This window comes from Physeter macrocephalus, chromosome 15 (genome assembly GCF_002837175.3).
Source record: "Physeter macrocephalus isolate SW-GA chromosome 15, ASM283717v5, whole genome shotgun sequence".
Lineage (NCBI taxonomy): Eukaryota > Metazoa > Chordata > Mammalia > Artiodactyla > Physeteridae > Physeter > Physeter macrocephalus.
In genome coordinates this window covers 80,806,416-80,824,052 of record NC_041228.1, presented here as the reverse complement: position 1 = coordinate 80,824,052, position 17,637 = coordinate 80,806,416, and the positions used below count along the sequence as shown (strand labels likewise).

Here is a 17,637-nt window from a genome sequence, read left to right as displayed (position 1 = left end):
GCTCCTTAAACTTTTTGTCACTCCTTGAATCATTTTCGACGGAACCGTCAACGCCCCTGTCTGGTCAGGGCCTCATTTCCACACGCACTTACTTCGTCGAACTCCACACACACGCCACCCTCCCCCGCGACTGAGGGCGGCCCGCCGGGCGGCGCTCGCGCACCTGCTCCGACGCACGCCTATGACGTCAGAGCCGGCGCGGGCTCTCGGAGCACGTTCCCCTCCCGGAGCATTCTGGCCTCGCGCTCTTCCTCTCCGTCACGGTGACTGACTCAAGTCTGTTCCATGAGCTTAACCTACACCCTTCCACTCTGATTTGGCAGCACCGTCCCAGGAAGCCGGAAGCCGCGGGGCGGGTCCGCGTAACGCGCCGGAAGCCGCGGGGCGGGCGCCTGGGGCCGGAAGCCGCGGGGCGGGCGGCGGCGCTCCCGGAGGTAGCGGGGACGTCGCGTGCGTCCGGGCGGTGCGTCGGGCTGCAGGAGAAGATGGCGGTCTCCACAGGTCAGTACCCTGCCGGGCCGCCTGCTTTTCCATCCCCACCCGCGCTGCGCCTCTGCGCGCAGCTGGCGGCCGGCCTGGCGGTGTGGGAGAAGCCGGAGTACGGGCCCCAGGCCGCCGGACTTTCCGCGGAGAGCGGCCGGAGCAGGGAGGGTCCTGGCGGCCGTCGGGGCGGCGGTCGTGCCCGCGCGTCGGCAGCGCGCCTGGGGGCTGGGCTGGGCCGGGCCGGCTGGCCCGGGGCTCTGGCGGGCGGTGCGGGAGCGAGGAGGGGAGCCCGGGCGGGCCGCGTCCACCTGGGCGCGCGAGGCCTCGCGTGGGGGTCCTGGATGGAGCGGGTCCGACCGCCCTGCTCGCCCTGACGTGGGCGGAGGACAGGGCCGTTCTTACCGACTGAATGCGTGTGGCCTTTCTTTTGCTGGAGTGAAAAACTGAGGTGCAGACTAAATAGAAGGAAGGAGCGAGGTGAACGCTAATTGAAGAAAAAGCGGTTTCTTAGATTAGCTGTTTCGCTCCGCTCTCGTACTGAATACAGTTTTGGTTTCCTCTGAACACAGACGTTGAAATTCGGTATTAACACTGAGGTTTTAGAAATTTGACCATTACAAAATGTTAAAGGGGCACAGTTTTATTACTTAAAACGTTAATACGTACGGTCTTTAATTTTTCTAATCATTATTGAACCGTGGCTGTGGAACAGTGTGGTTTTGTATTTCATGCCATCATTGCATAATAACACGAATTTTCAAGTCTTTGTGTACTTAAGTGGAAGGCTTCGGTGTATGTTGTGATGGGTACTTTTAAGGTAGTGCCGTTCTAGCTTCATTTTATTGAAGAATTGCGTCTTTTGTATCGCATCTTTATTACGTACAGGTGTCAGGATAAGCTGTTTAACGATTTTAGCGTTGGGCAGCTATTTCGGTGCACTTGGGGTCAGAGCTAACTAGTAAAGCGTGGATGACTTAAAAAGTGACATTTTAGTGTTACAACTTTACTGTCCTTGCTATTTGAAATCGAGTGTGCTTGTGCATTAAAACTCCATGTCTTTTTAAGAGTTGTGCTTCATACCTGAAGGTTCTTGAAAATTTAGTAATAAAGTGGTGTGTTTCAATTTGATAGTCTTCATTTTGTGGATTTCATTTCTTATTTAAACACGATTTTTCTTCCCTCTAACGTTGTACATGTGAGAGAGTGTGGAAATATTTTGAAAAGACCAATGATTAGATTATGTTAATGGCAGGTGCTCTTTGTTAACCACAGTGAGTCATTTTTGGAAGTTGACTGTGAATTATAAAGACGTTGCTGAGAGATTACTAGCACGTTTATTGTACATTGGAAGCCTGTATTTTCTAGTTTATATTTCAGCATTCTAATTGTTACATTTACACTGCTTTTAAATTTATGAGATTCGAAACCTGAGCATAATCAGAAAGAATATCTTTTAGGCAGTTAGTTGATGTTTTCTTAAATCACTGAAATTTGTTTTGAAACTGTTGTTAAAAATTGCCTTGGAGAATTTCATATACCGTTTATTCCTTTTCTGTGCTTTACAGCATCCAAGCTGTCATCCAGCTTGGGGAGAGAGGAGTGCAGAAGCAGTTTTGGACTATGTTTCGAAACTATTTTAAAATTATATTTTCTCTTAGTTCTACTTTTGTATTGTTTGCCTCTTGGTAGCAAGGGAGGGAAACAGTACCCGTGTATTTGTGAAATAAAGGTGATAAAGCTTGAAATTTTAAAATTAGGGTGTACTGTACATGTTTTTTATTTAAGCCAAAGTAATCTTGGTAAAAATAGCTGTTTAATAGTCCAAAAAGAAAAAAACACCTGACAGATATTTTTTAAAATTTTAACTAAAGCATTATATTTAAACTTGCATTATCTAAATCATATGCTTTTAGTCTTTCTGTTACTGGAAGAAAAATTGGCAGGAAGAATTCTAACTAGACTGAGACCTCTAAGCTGACCGATACTTTGCCATACCATTTGGTCCTCTTTGTTTTGCAGTTGAGTAAACTGAGGCCTGAGGAAATATAAGGTTTTACATAGTTGGTTAGCAGTAGAGTCCAGATTAGAAGCCTGTTTTTTACTCTCATTCTAGTGCTTTTTCCATCATGAGCAACTGTGAATTTGGAATAATCCTGAAATCAGGAATCTTACTTCCTTTTAGGCTTGAGAGTGGCTTTCATACTTCTCTTCCTAGCAGAATCCTTGTTTCAGACTGTCAGATGCTTCTCGTGGACGGAAGTAGGGCTGTGGTGGAGACCCCACTGCCTAGGTTCCCCTTTCCCAAGAGACAGTCACCTCTGGGGGTCAAGATGATTTCATAGGACACGGCTTAAGAAACACGACTCTGGGATAGAAATTTGTTAGTATATTTAGTACCTGTGATTCAAAAATTTAATCACATCTCAGCACTAATAGAAGTATTAATGTTAGATTAAAAAGTGTGGCAGGTCTACGTAAGCCATATAGGTGGAAAACAGCCACAGTGAAGCCTAATTACCTTTTTCAGAAGTGGGAAGCATTATGTATACTGGAACAGGAACTGGGTTGGCCGTGTTTTAATTCCCCTGCTGCCCTGGTAGATTGCCATGCTAGGCGTGCAATGAGTCTCTTAAGCCTTGCTTTTCCGTCCCTTCTATGAAAAGGTTGGACTACATGATTTTGTTTGTGTTCCCCATCTTCAGGATGAAGATTTGTGGATATGGGCAGAACTTGGGAGTAGTAATAGAAGAAGAAATTTGCAGGTGTAAATCATAGAACCTGGAAATTAAACAATACAAGAGCTGAACTGTAATAGTCCAGGGTATTTCCCTCTTGAGACTTTAATAACAGGCCTGGTAGATTCGTCTATGTGAGTTAGGAACCTGGGTGCTCTTGACATATATTTGCTCTTGATAATATCGTCAGGCAATACAACCTTACTATCAGCAGTCCTCCCTTTGCATGGTAGTTTGGGTGGCAAACTGAAACTGTTCAGAGCAATCTTACTAAGTGAGAAGAATTATGATTATTCTGTGACCTTTGAAAATGTTTGCTGAAACATTGAAAAATTCCTGGGGTTACAAGCATATAGGAAAAATGGAAAAAATAGTAAAACTAACATTTGTTTAGTACACTGTAGTTTAAACGTGAGAGATTAAGAATTAGAGTGTTTTTGTTTATAAAACACTTGTCAAGAGTAGTTTGAACAACGCTTGCCTTATCTTTTTATCGTATAACTTATGTGGAACAAGCATCTTTTCTGTGCTTTGGTGAATTGTCATACTCCTAAATTTGGATCTGCTTCCAGTATTTTGTCATTTGTGCTTCCAATGTTAGGAAATATCTCTGAGAGTTTCTTTATTGTGAAGTTTTTCACTTCCTCTGGGACACGGTCATCCTTTTCCTACATCTCCTTTCCTCATTTATGTCAATAAGCTCACGTTCACAGAATTCCTCTGCCTGCTCTTCCGGAGTCTCTCCAATGTTCCCACGGTCAAGTTTCTTCTGAGCCTCTCTTTACATTTGTTCAGATTTCACTTCCCGTGTTGCCAGTTCGTGTTTCTTTGCTGGATTTTCATCTTTGTTGGCTATTTTTACGGACTGTCATTGGTAGACAAGGAGGCAACTCTATTCCATGCTTTGCTGTCTGTTAACTGAGTAAGAGATGTGCAGTGAGCCCTCACCTACCCACTGAAAGCTGTGAAGTGCTGGCTGCTGGTCGGGACTGCTCGTCTGTCACTCACATGGTGACCTGTGGACTGAGGAGCTAGCAGCCACGTGTGTGCTCTGTGCGCTTACTCATTGTCTGCGTACCGTGGAGACTGGAGTCTGAACGCTGTTGTTGGGGGGCTGGTGTCTCACTAAACCGTGGTAACTGAAAGTCATGCGTGTGGAAACCATGAAAAGCGGAGATTGCCCATATGTGGAAACATCCACTTAGCAAGTATTTGGGGAGCTGTTTGACCCAATACTTCAAAAAGGATGTGAGGTATGTAGACTAGAACAAATGGAATGAAATCCAGTGTTCAAAAGTTTGTTTCAAAAGTAGTTAACTGTTTTAAAAGAGCAGATGTATTTATAAGTAAATCTTTGAGTTATTATTGTAAGATGGGACTTCAGGACTGGGTTTGGAAGGGTGTTCTTGTTTACACAGTCTTTGCTGACTTGTGTAAGAGCAGATGTTATTTTCAGTCTAAGTTGGAACTCAGCAAAGTTTGAAACTACAGAAGGGGAGAGAGGGCCTTATGGCTTGTATAGGTCCTTACACATATACTGGAGTAGCGGTGCTCATGGAAGGTACATTATGAATCATTTAGGCTCTAGGCAAAGTTTATTTTATAGAAGAGCACTGTCTAGATGTGAAATGATTTGCCCAAGATTACTTAGCTAGATGCCGAGTCCAGAGCTAGTTTCTTGATTTCAGGTTCTTTGATGCTGCTTCTGTATCATGCTGTATTCTATAAACGTTTTGGTTGCTTCATGTAAGTGGAATCATACAGCATTTGTCTCTTTCTTTGTGACTTATTTTTCAGCATAATACTCTCTAGGACCATCCATGTTGTCGCAAATGGCAAGATTTCATTCCTTTTTATGGCTGAATGGTATTATAGTGTATTTGTGTGTGTGTGTGTGTGCACCTTCCACATCATCTTTATCCATTCATGTATTGATGGGAACTTACGTTGCTTTCATATCTTGGCTATTGTGCATAATGCTGCAATGAACATAAGGGTGCATATATCTTTTTGAAATAGTGCTTTTGTTCTCTTCTGATAAATAGCCAGGAGTAGAATTGCTGAATTGTATGGTAATTCTATTTTTAATTTTTTGAGGAACCTCCATACTGTTTTCCTTAGTGGCTGCACCAATTTACATTCCCAGCAGCAGTGCAAGAGGGTTCCTTTCTCTCCACGTTCTTTGATGACAGCAGTTCGGACAGGTGTGAGGTGGTATCTCATTGTGGTTTCGATTTGCATTTCCCTGATGATCAGTGATGTTGAGCAGCATCTTTCATGTGCCTGTTGGCCATCTATGTGTCTTCGGAAAGATGTCTTATTCAGATCCTCTGCCCATTTTTAAAATCAGGTTGCTTTTTTGGATGTTGAGTTATATGAGTTCTTTGTATATTTTGGATGTTAATCCCTTATCAGATGTACTGTTTGCAGATGTCTTCTCCCATTCTGTAGGCTTCCTTTTTGTTGTGTTGATAGTTTCCTTCACTGTGCAAAGCTTTTAGTTTGATGTAGTCTCATTTGCTTAGTTTTGCTTTTTTTCCCCTTGCCTGAGGAGACATCCAAAAAATTATTGCTAAGACTGATGTCAAAGAGCATACTGCCTAAGTTTTCTTCTAGAAATTTTAAGGCTTCAGGTGTTACATTTAAGTCGTTGATGGATTTTGAGTTTACTTTTGTGTGTGGTGTGAGGGAGAAGTCCAGTTTGATTCTTGTGCATGTAGCTCTCCGGTTTCCCCAGCACCATTTATTGCAGTCACTGTCTTCATTGTATGTTCTTGTCTCCTTTGTTGTAGATTAATTGCCCACATAAGTGTGGGTTCATTTCTGGTTTGCCCGTCTTAAAAAATTTGCGTTACTTGTCTCTTTATTGTTGAGTAGTAAGAGTTCTTACATATTCTAGATACAAGTTCCTTATTAGATGTACGGTTTGTAAATATTTTCTCTCATTCTGTAGGTTTTTTGATTTGCTTGATGGTATCCTTTGAAACCCCAAAGTTTTACATTTTGATAAAGTCCAATTTATCTATTTTTTTCTGCTTTATTAAGATGAAAAGTCTGGCTTTTGGTATGTACTTCATCGTCTGTCTGACTCTTTGTTTTAAAAACATCATGTTGACATATGTAAGTTCTAAGTGATGATCTGGTTATGATTATTATACAGGATTACCACATGACAGAGGGTAGGAATCTAAGCCCTGCCTTGCCAGGTGTGACGTTTAATGTTGCATTTACAGAGTTACATAGCCAGATAGCAGGCATGCTTCAAGCAGTTTATTCTTTGTAAGTATGTAATTATGCCATAGATTTTTTTCAGTCTAGTGACTGGAATGTTATTGAAAAGTACCAACAATGCATAGCTTGGTTTACTGTTTGTTATTCATGGTAGTGTCACCTGCTAACTAAATTATCAGTTACAGCTTACTAAACAGTATTGATGGAAGTGGTTGTTTCCTGAGAGGATATACTTAAGTTATTGAAAAGTTTTTAATTTTCTCAGGTGTTCACCCTGCCAGCAGTGACTTGGCGGGATATTTCCTTCGCTTCTACCTGCAGCTCCCTGGTGCCGCAGGAGAGCCCCTGCGCCCTGTAGGCGGTCTCCGTCAGAGCGAGGTGTGCCAGTCCTCACTCCGCTTGCAAGTCCCTGCTGCAGAGGAAGCAGAGTATGTCGTGGTTCACCTAGCTTTCCGCCACTCCCGAGTTTATTCTCAGGGAGGCATTCCTTCTTAGTTCTGAAGTGAACATTGCTCGCAGGTTTCCTGGAGCATATTAAGTAACTCTGTTCTCCCCGGTTAGTCTGCCTCATTGAGATATCAGTAGTGTGTCTGAGCAGAATCTCTTGTGGTCGCTTATTGCATTGGAATGCGTCCGCCTTCATGGTTGTCCTCACCCCTCACCACCGCCAAGACGCTGGGGAAAGGATTCTGTGTTCAGAATCGGCGTCACCTGCTTCAGGACTGGCCCATAAGTGTCCACGGAAAGATTGAAAGTGAGCCTCTGCCGTCAACGCACCACGTGTTTATTGAGCGCCTCCGATGTTGTCATTTCCTTGTGCAGTTTCTTTGCGAGTGATTTAAATGAGAAAACAAAGGGCTCAAGTAAAATCTAGCTTTCCCCCTTTGTGTATTATAATGTTTTACTTTTAAATTTTGTTTTGCGTTTACTTTTCTGAAATGAAGCGGTACTAAAAGGATATTTTGTGTTCAAATACTTTCATTAAATAAACACATGAAGCTGCTTATTTTCTCCTTACCTGAGTTAGTATACAGCACATAGGCTGTAAGCAGAGTTGCAGAATTTTGGGGGAGTGGCTGGGGACAGAGTGGTTTCGGCTGTCACCTAAGGAGTACCAGTAGCATGATTCACATTCTACTGTACATAATGCAGCTTCCGTACCACGGGTTCGAGGCACTTTGCAAATCCTCTAATCCAGAGGATTTGTGTTTGAAGGTATAGTACAGCTGCTTCAGATGTACGTTTGATTTGAAATTTTTTTCAGATTTGTTTTCATCTGCCATATTTCATCAATTCTAAGACAAATTTTAATATCTGAAATGGATATGTGGCTTCAAACAGTGATTTATTCCTATGATTTGGGGGCTGACTGTGTGGTTTGCCAGTCTTCCTTCACCTGACGGTGGGCTGGGCCTTGTGCCCAGGCGCCTTGGTTCTGGTCCGTGTGGCCACTCCAGGTGCCCTGTTTGGACTTCCTCGCATCCCAGTAGTGTCTGGGAGGTCAGAATTTATATGATGGTTGGCTTCCAAGAAAACCAAACAGAAGCTATAGGGCTCTGACGAGGCTCGTCCCAGCCCAGAACCACACCAGCATCACGTTCTATCGAAACAAGTGGCCAGCCCAGAGTTGGGGGGAGGGGAGTAGCCCTGGCCTCTTGACCAGGAGGGCACGGGCCTGGAGACGACGGGTTGTTCACAGCTGGCTCTGAGGCTGGCTACACTCCGTGTGCTTTGTTCTTGAGGGTGGATTTCACAGACTGGAGTATAAATCAAAGCATATAAATATTTAAAAATTCTTGTTATATTTTGTCAAATTCCCTCTTGAGCAAGGTGTAGTCAATTTCCGGTGATGTGTAAGGATGGATAAATGTAGTTTATCCACTGTCTTGCCAGCGTTGTGTTTACTGTGCTTTTAATTTTATTTTTTGATGGGAGTACAGTAATGTCATGTTTTTGTTTTTTTTTTTAAGGCTGCATGTTTTTCTTATTTTCTCTTTTGGTTCATTTTCTTGTTGGATTATCAGTTGTATTTCATATCTGTCTATGAAATACATATTATCCATTTACTACTTCAGTGTAACTGGTTATTGATGTTATAGGGTTTTAATATTTTAAAAATCAGCTTAAAATTTTTATACCTTATGTTTATTACTTTTCCCCTTTTGCTTTTTTTTTTTTTTTTTTTTTTTTTTGGACTTCTTAGGATAGGGTCATGCCTGATGTTCTGAAACAGTCCTCCAAATGGAATTCAAGAATCCTAAACTTGGGAGGAGCTTTAGGAATAACGTGGTTCTGCAAGGGTTCTGAAGCTGAGGATGGAGGTGGGGCAGAGACCTGGGGACAGGATTTCTCCTTTCTCTCCAGTACAGCCGGACCCCTCCTGAAGTAGGCTTCTATGTGCGGGTCAGTGAGCTGGGTTGGGGTGGGCTCATGTAGTTTAGTCCCGCATTTTACATCAAAGTACGCAGAGTGTAAGAAAAAGACACTTTGCCCAAAGTCACCTGTCTAGTTTTGTGGTAGAGCAAAACTACTACTTTAGGAAACTTTCCTGTTGCTTTTGTCATCTAAGTGCTTCTCATATGCTGTGATTTCTGTGTCTTGCTGCCCTGATACGCTGTCGGCTCCATGAGGGCTGGGACTGGGACTGGGACTGTCAGTGTGAGATCCCATGGCCGAGCACAGTTCCTAGCTCGTGCTTGATGTTTAGTTTTGGTTATTGGAAATAAATAAAATCACAGAATTACAACAATAAAACGAACCACATTTTTCTTAGTGGAGGCATTTAATGTTTTTACCCTGATTGCTCTTTCATCACAGCCGATGTTGTTCTCCCCTCTGCCCTCCTGTCCTCGAAGTCTGTGCTTAAACCCCTCCCTTGGTCTTCATCGCCGCAGGTGAAGTCTGAATTTGCAAGCACACCTGTCCTTCCAGGCAGTTTCTGGCTCTTTGCTCATTTATCCTCAACTGCTATCCCCAAACATTGCCTACCATTCTTTCTCTCCTTGTTTGGGTACTGTTTCTCCTTTTCTTCTTAGACGAAAGATTTTTAAACACCAGAAAAATGCATGAATACACATGCACCCACCCCCAGCCCTCTCAAACGCTAATAAATTATTCTTGCTTCAGTTTTTTTGTTTTCTGAAGAAACGAAACATTACCAGGACCCTTCCAAGTACTAGGCCCCTTTCTCTTTGCTCAGAGGTGATCACTATCCTGATTAAGGAGTATATTCCACAAACATTTTTATACCTTTGCTAGGTATGTATGTACTCAGGAAGAGTACAGTAAAGGTCTGTTGATATATAGCTTTTTTTTTTAGTTTATTTTTTCTTTTTAATTATGGTAAAGTGTATGTAACATACAATTTACTGTCTTAACTGCCTCTGTACAGTTCAGCAATATCATGTGTTCACTTTGTTGTGCAGCCAATCTCCAGATCCTTTTCACCTTGTAAAACTGCAACTGTACACTTACTAAGCAACATGTTTGTAAAATTTTAGCATTGATTGATGCTTGTAGCTCTAATTCTTTCATTTAAATTGCAACAGTATTCTGTTATGGATTATACCATGTGATGCTTAGGTTGTTTCTAAATTTTCATGATTAGAAATCATGGTAAGTGAGCGTTCCTACCTTCCTCCAACCCTTTGCCAGGATCTCCGTGAATGTTACCAGTTTCCTCCCAGAATTGTACCAGTTTATGCCAACCTCAGCAGTGAATGAGCCTCCATCTCTACATCTTCGTCAAACCAAGTATGGCCAGACTTAGTATTTGTCAGTCTGGTGGAGAGTCATTATGGTTTAATTCATGTTTCCCCTGATTAGTGTTGAGGTTGAGAACCCTTTTGATATGTTTACCGTACATCCCTGTCACCACTCCTGTGAACCTCCTTATTCACTACTTTGTTTTCCTTGTTGAATCATAGGATGAATTCTTTGTATATTTTGGATGCTGACCTTTTCTGGTTATGTTACTCATAACAGTTTGTGGCTCTTTTGTCAAGTTGGTTTTTAAATTTTAGTCAAGTTTATCAATCTTTTGGTTTGTGCTTTTTTTTTTTGAAGAAATCCTTTCTTTTATCCCAAGGTCGGAGGGTATATATTTTCCTGAAGTCTTATGTTTTGCTCTTCACATTTAAGCATTTAATATGCCTAGGATTGATTTTCATGTATGCTGTGAGATAGGGATCTAATTTATTTTTCCATATGGATAAGATTTTCTAACATCATTTACTGAAAAGTCCAGTCCATTCTTTCCCTATTTTTTTATTTTGAAATAATTTCAGATTTACAGCAAAGTTACATGAACAGTAAGGAAATCCTACCCCATGCTGATATTTAAGAGTTTTGCATGTGCTTGCATGTGTGCTTTCTTTCCCTCTTTCCCTCCCTCCACACAGACACACTTTTTTTAATGAACCATTTGAGAATAAGTTATAGACATGTCCCTCTTTGCTGCTAAATACTTCACTGTGTATGTACTGAAAACCGGGACGTTCTCTTACTTGACAATATAATTATCAAAATCAAGAAATTATCTTTGATACCGAACTTCTATCTTTGGGCCCTGTTCAGACTGCCAGTTTTCCACTAATGTTCTTTAAAGCAAAATAATAACATACATATTTTTCTGGTACATGATTCAAGATTGGTCCTCTTTTAGTGTGGATTCCTGCTGACTCTTTTTTTTTTTTTTTGATGTGGACCATTTTTTAAAGTTTTTATTGAATTTATTGCAGTATTGCTTCTGTTTTACGTTTTGGTTTTTTGGCTGCAAGGCGTGTGGGATCCTAGCTCCGACTAGGGACCGAACCCGCACCCCCGGCACTGGAAGGAGAAGTCTCAACCTTTGGATTGCCAGGGAAGTCCCCCTGCTGACTCTTAATGCTGCCTTTATTACATACCCTGTTTTTGTACATGCATGTATCTGTTTTGGGGCTTTCTTTTTCATTAGTCTGTTTATCGACTCTTGCACTGACTTCATATTATCTTAATTACTTTCTTTGGCTGATGGGGAAGTCTTAATATCTAGGGAAGTTATCCTCTCTGTTTTCTTTTTCTTTAAAAGTTTTCTCCAAACTCCTGCCCCTTAAGTTTTCCATAAGAATATTAGGACTCTTTGTCCTGTTCCAAGAACAATGCTATTGGAATTTCAGTTTAAATTGTAAGAATCTGTGGATTAGTTTGAGGAGAACTTATGTATTTGCAGTGAGTTTCTCACGTAGGCAGATTGCTCTGTTTATTCAGTTTTTTGACATTCTTTGCTTATGTTTTTAAATTTTCTCCACTGACGTCCTGAATATTTTCACCTACTCTCCCCCTAAATGGTTTCTTTTATGTTGCACCTGGAGAGTTTCTTCTGCAAGGAGACCTTCCTTGTCTGTTCTTTGGGGTTGGTTGTCCTTCCTAGGTGTCCCCAGAGGATGTTTTACTTTGTGTTGTGCTATCTCTTTAACTGTCCTCCTCTCATAGACTGTAAACTTCTTGAGGGCAGACAAAGGTTTTGGTCCTCCTGGTATCAAGTGCCTAGCATAGTAACTACATCCAGTAGTCAGAGGTTTATTGAGCGAAGGGATGAATTAATGTAGAAGTAATGGATATGATCAAATACAGGTTTCCAAGTGCTTTGCTTCCTAATGCATGTTCCTCTACATGTGGTGTTTTCCTAATTTTGTTTCATCCCATTAAAGAAGAAAAGAATGTTAAAACCAAATATTTGAGTCTTAAATTTCTGAAAAATTAGAAAATATTATTCACAGAGAACTTTTCTAAATGCTTCTGTTAGTGTATAATTTTAAGCAATGCAAAATCAGAAGGTAAGTCCCTGTTTCTTAGACTTGAATTTTAAAACTTTCTTTATGATGTTTTTGTTTATAGAGTGAATTTCAACAATGTGTGTATTTTGAAAAATATGTATTTTAAGTCGTACACATTCTGAAGCTTCACTGCTTTTTTATTTTCTGAAGCATGCAGTATACAGTAATGGAAACAGTTGTACTCATGCTGAGAAATGTGAATTTCACTTTTGACTCAGCTACTGGCTTGCCATGATCTTGAGTGAGTTACTTCATGGCTTTGATCTTTGTGAAAATGTGGATACATCTGCCCCTCATACCTCAAAAGATATTTCCCTTGTTCAGATAGATGACTGTTTGGGAAAGTACTTTGAAAAATATAAAATGACAGTTATATTATTTCCCTGGGTAGGGAAATATTTTCCTTCGCGCACACCCAGGTGTGTGATATATGGAACGGCTCTTTTTACCAGCGTTCGGAGCAGGATTTATTTTTGGCAGTTGCCCCCACAGCTGGTCATGACGTGTTCCTCCTCCCATCGGATTTGCAGGGCCAGGGATGTGCGTGCCATCCGGGACCGAGGGGAGGGAGTGAGAGTGATGGCGGGCAGCTTGGCCTTTGGGACTTGTTCCCTCATTGCCTCCCCCACTCGCTCTCCACGTTGTTAGGGTGAACCTTGCGAAATCACTTTGTGTTGATCACAGAGATGCCTGAACATCAGCAGTTTCGCTCATGTGGCCCAACCTAGTAGTTTAAGCCTTAATTTTCTTACTTAGTGACATGGTGATGTTAAAACAACATAAGGTAAAATTTAATGCTTTTGCCTGTAAAGCTTTTAGCAAATGTCTGTCACATAGGAGGTGCTCAATAAATACGTCCATTTTAACTAAGTCAGCCTGCTGGGAGTTTGCGGGGACTCCGAACTCCCAGAGTGGGACGGGAAGCAAGCACTCAGATTACAAGTGGGACTGTTCAGGAGTTCCGTCTCAGCAGCGTGCGCCCCTCAGTTGTGTCGAAGGGTGACAAAAGCCCAAACGCCTAAGAGAACTCTGCGGGGGCAGTTACGCAGCCTGGCCGGCCCGTAAGCTGGGCGCCCCAGCACTCCCTCCCCTAACCTACCACCGCCACTCTGGGCGTGTAGTGCGGGGGAGCCAGGTGCTCGTGAGGACCAGCTAAGTAGGGCTGGAAAGCAGATAAGATGGAAGAAATTCATTCTGTTCGTATGGGGCTTTTCCTTTCATTTCTGTAGGTGATGATGATTCACCTGGTCAAATAGTGTGAAAGGGTGTCCAGTGAAGTCCTGCCCACCCCGTTGCCCAACGTGACTCATATTATTCACCGGGACATGTAAAATGGTACTTGGTTATGCGTCATATAGAAACATGTTTGTAAGTGAGGAAAAGAGCAAGTTACAAAATTATGAGTCATGATATCATTTGGGAAGAAACACAGAAATCATATATTACTATATATGGAAAGTAATCTAAAAAGAAATACACTGAAATGTTCATAGTTATTTACTTTGGGGTTTTCTACATCCCAGAGTGTAGAACTGGAATTCACCTGGCCCTCTTCAGAACTACACCAACCTCATTTCTTTTTCTTTAGTGTTATCAGCGCTTTCTTAATTTAGATGGTTGGTTGCAAAGTGATGTTAAATTTGCTTTGCTGTCATTTCTTACGTTTGTGTGGCTAGATTGACAGATTTATTACTGTTTAAGGTTTTATTTGGGCTTTTTCCCTTATAACTGAAGTAGGTAAAAATATTTATGAGTTATAATTGGGAAATCCATGTTCCTAATAAACAGCATTTCAAGACTCGTTTTTATTTGGCAGTGTTTATGCCTTTACTTTTGGTATTGTGGGAATTAAAGGTACATTATTAGGAATCGGATAGCCTTGAGATTAAAAACTGGAAGCATGTTTTCTAGGTTGTTTGCATCCAGCATTTTGCTTTTGAATAATATTATTTTGGGTCTTACCTCTTATGAATGGAGGTTCATTGTAATGTAGTAAGGAGGAGACTAGATTAGTGGATGCCTGGAGACTTGGGTTTTTGACTTGGTTTGGTAACTAACTGGTAGTTAAGTGACTTTAGGATTATCACCTAAATTTTCCTGGTGAGAATTCTCTTTCCTCTAAAGCGTTAGGTTTTGGACTGGATGGTCTCTGAGGTTCTTCTGGATCAAAAAATTGACAGCATTTTTAAAGAGTTTCAGCTAGGAAGGGGTGGGTATATGGGCTGCTTTTTTTTCCTTTAATGAAGAGCCCAGACTAAGGGATTAAAGTATTTAAAACTATTAAACAACAACAGTAATAACAACAACATGCACACATATACACACATAGGAAAAAGGCAAGCAGAACTAATAGAAGAAGGCTCAGACACGGCAAGAGATCCAGAGGGCAGCTTATGTACACACTGCAACACTCACAGACCAACATCCCCATCTCGTGGTGTTTTCTCTTCACAGACATTAGTGGTTGGGTGAAATAAAACCAGGGTACTCTAGCCCTGAATTTAAAAATATAGCTCACTGGTGTTTGTTTTGAGTCTTATACTTTAAAAACAAAATAATCTTAGCTACTATAATCTTTTAAATGTTAACATTGCTAATAACTGATCCATTAATCTTAGAACTGTTTCCCAAAAATGCAGCATAGAGAAATGGTGAAAAGTTTAGCAGTTACTAGCTTTATCGCTTTTATGGCACTTATGTTAAAAAGAAACATTACTTTTACATTGTTTACTTTGTAGTTTTGGATGCTCATAAAGCTCACCTGACTGAATTGTTTATAAAAAGGAGGCAACAAAATTCAACACAAATTTATAATTTTTCTTGGGGAATGACTTCATAGTGGTAAGGGAGGGTAATCAGGGTCCTTTAAGAAGCCTTTAAAAAGCAAGTCAGTAGCAACAGATGGTGGAGATTCTGACTGTGCAGCTGCAGGGAATAGCAGTTGTCCCAGTGTTAGGTGCCTAGAAACGTACAGCTCAGGGGACTGTTTCCTGGGCGCCAACCTTCAGGACTGTACAGAGAGCTTGAATTCTCCCAAAACGTAGATGGAGGTGAATGGAAGTTTTTTGTAATTTTACTTAATATGGACACTAAAATGTTCGTGGTCAACATTTATTCTGTTTAAGATAGATTACCTTGTTTAATTTTCACAGTGGTTCTTTGGAGCAGAAGCCACCGTGGTCTCACTTTTATAGATGAGAAAACGGGGCCGGGGCCCCTGTCTGGGAGGCAGCAGCACTGGGAGCTGGCCTTGGGCAGCGCCCACGATGCTGCCAGGATGGATCGCCGTATAACGCAATGGTTAAGAGAGTGACCTTGGTCTAGAAACTGGGTTTTCATACTGGATCTGCCGTTCGTAACTGTGTGACCTTGGGTAGGTCACTTAACTCTTTCAAACTTCAGTTTCCATTACTGTCAAATGAGAGTTTTTAGGATCAAATGGGATAATTTATTTAAAATAGCACACAGTGTACCCTGAACAAATGGTTATTACTAGTTACTGTACTTGTTATAACGAGTACTCTTGTTTTTGTGATTTATAACAGCCCCATGTTTCTGTGGCCCAAGATTTTCAAGCCTTTTTTATGAAGCACAGTACATAAAGTGGCTAGTTTTTTTTTTTTAATATAATTTATTTTATTTTTGGCTGCGTTGGGTCTTCATTGCGGTGCTCAGGCTTCTCATTGTGGTGGCTTCTCTTGTTGCGGAGCACGGGCTCTAGGCGCGCGGGCTTCAGTAGTTGTGGCATGTGGGCTCAGTAGTTGCGGCTCGCGGGCTCTAGAGCGCAGGCTCAGTAGCTGTGGCACACGGGCTTAGTTGCTCCACGGCATGTGGGATCTTCCTGGACCAGGGCTCGAACCCGTGTGTCCTGCATTGGCAGGTGGATTCTTAACCACTGCACCACCAGGGAAGCCTCGTGGCTAGTGTTTCTAAGTTACAGTTCTTATTGGTTTTCCATTATTTGTCCAGAAGCATTACCACAAATTAGTAACTGAAAGAGATGTTTTAGTTTCAGCAAGAGAGATAAGTTATACAAAATGACAGTCGCTTTAAAAGAGACATCACCTTTTTTCCTGCCTCACGATCGTGTGTGTGCTTGCATGTGAGAGGGAGGGAGGGAGGGAGGGAGAGAGGCGGTGCTCCAGAGCCAGAAGGAGAGGGTCCTGATTTTTTTCAAGACTTGTGCAGTGGGGCTGGAGGGTGTTTCATGCTAGATGCTGTTGAGAACACGGAAAACCACAGGGTCCATCCTCTGGAGAGTCCAGGCCAGTGATCCTAGGACAGGTTGTGATAAAGTGCACAAATCATGGTTGGTTCCAGGGGTTGGAGGTCAGAATGGTGGCAAAGACCAGGTTCAGTGAGAATGAGGGAGTAGGGACTGTCAAAGGCTGGGGGTTCTAGGCAGAGAGGAACATTTCTGTGTTAAGATTTTAGAAATAAGTAGAATGAGGAGGTCTAAAGAAGTGGAGGTGTGAGAAAGGCTTTTGGATTGTGAAACTGTTGCTGGGTTGGGCCCAGAGGAGAAGGACGTGTGGTAGGAAACATCCACCAGGAGGCTGGCTCTCCAGCCTCCAACCCGCTGACGGGGGAGACGGGGCCCCCTGGTTATTAGGCAGCCAACAGACTGGCTCAGGACCGAGCCAGTGGGGTGGCCTCGGGGGTGACCCCGGGGGCGGGGTCAGCATTCTCAAAAATAGTACCTCTTAGTGCGTTTTTACAGATGGAACATCATTCTCTTCTTTGAAGATTACTGGAGAGTATATGCTAATGAAATGGAGCTTTTATGGACTTTCTGGTCACACCTGTTAATTTGATGTAGTGTTCTTGGCTGAGGAACAGGAATCTCAATTATGGAAAAATAATCACTTACATGATTGATTTATGTCAGTGTAAAACTGATTGATTAGGAATTTATATACATGTTCTGTACTGCTGTTAATGTTTGGAACAGTGCTTTCTTTAGCGTTTTCATTTTGAAGGGTTTTTAGATTCAGCATTTTTGGGGGCAGAATGCTTTTTACAGGGAATTTTGTCTTCTTGGGAAATAATTTTTAAAGGTTAATTTGGGAAAAGCTGAATTTGAATATGTGTAGCCCTTATAATTATGAGCTTTTTACATTTACATTGACGTTCTTTTGTATAGGCGTTAAAGTTCCTCGTAATTTTCGCTTGTTGGAAGAACTTGAAGAAGGACAAAAAGGAGTAGGCGATGGTACGGTTAGCTGGGGCCTTGAAGATGATGAAGATATGACACTTACAAGGTGGACAGGCATGATTATTGGGCCACCAAGGGTCAGTGCTATAAATTACATATTTATTTCTATTAATATTTATTGTCACTTTAGAGTAAGCATTTTATTTTATAATATTGA

The 17,637-nt window shown here is 41.7% G+C and overlaps 1 protein-coding gene across 2 annotated transcripts in view; it reads left to right on the top strand.

Annotated features, from left to right (window-relative positions):
• The first annotated feature begins 404 nt into the window (after positions 1-404).
• UBE2V2 (ubiquitin conjugating enzyme E2 V2) overlaps positions 405-17,637 on the top strand; it is a 30,113-nt gene continuing 12,880 nt past the window's right edge. Inside the window, exons 1-2 of one of the 2 annotated variants that reach the window (XM_007106101.4) lie at positions 405-501; positions 17,409-17,557. In XM_007106101.4, coding sequence (XP_007106163.1) covers positions 486-501; positions 17,409-17,557 — 165 coding nt within the window. In that variant the 5' untranslated portion in view covers positions 405-485. Of the gene's footprint in view, positions 502-4,452; positions 4,472-17,408; positions 17,558-17,637 lie in introns of those variants that run through there. The other variant, XM_007106102.3, reaches the window with a different exon arrangement.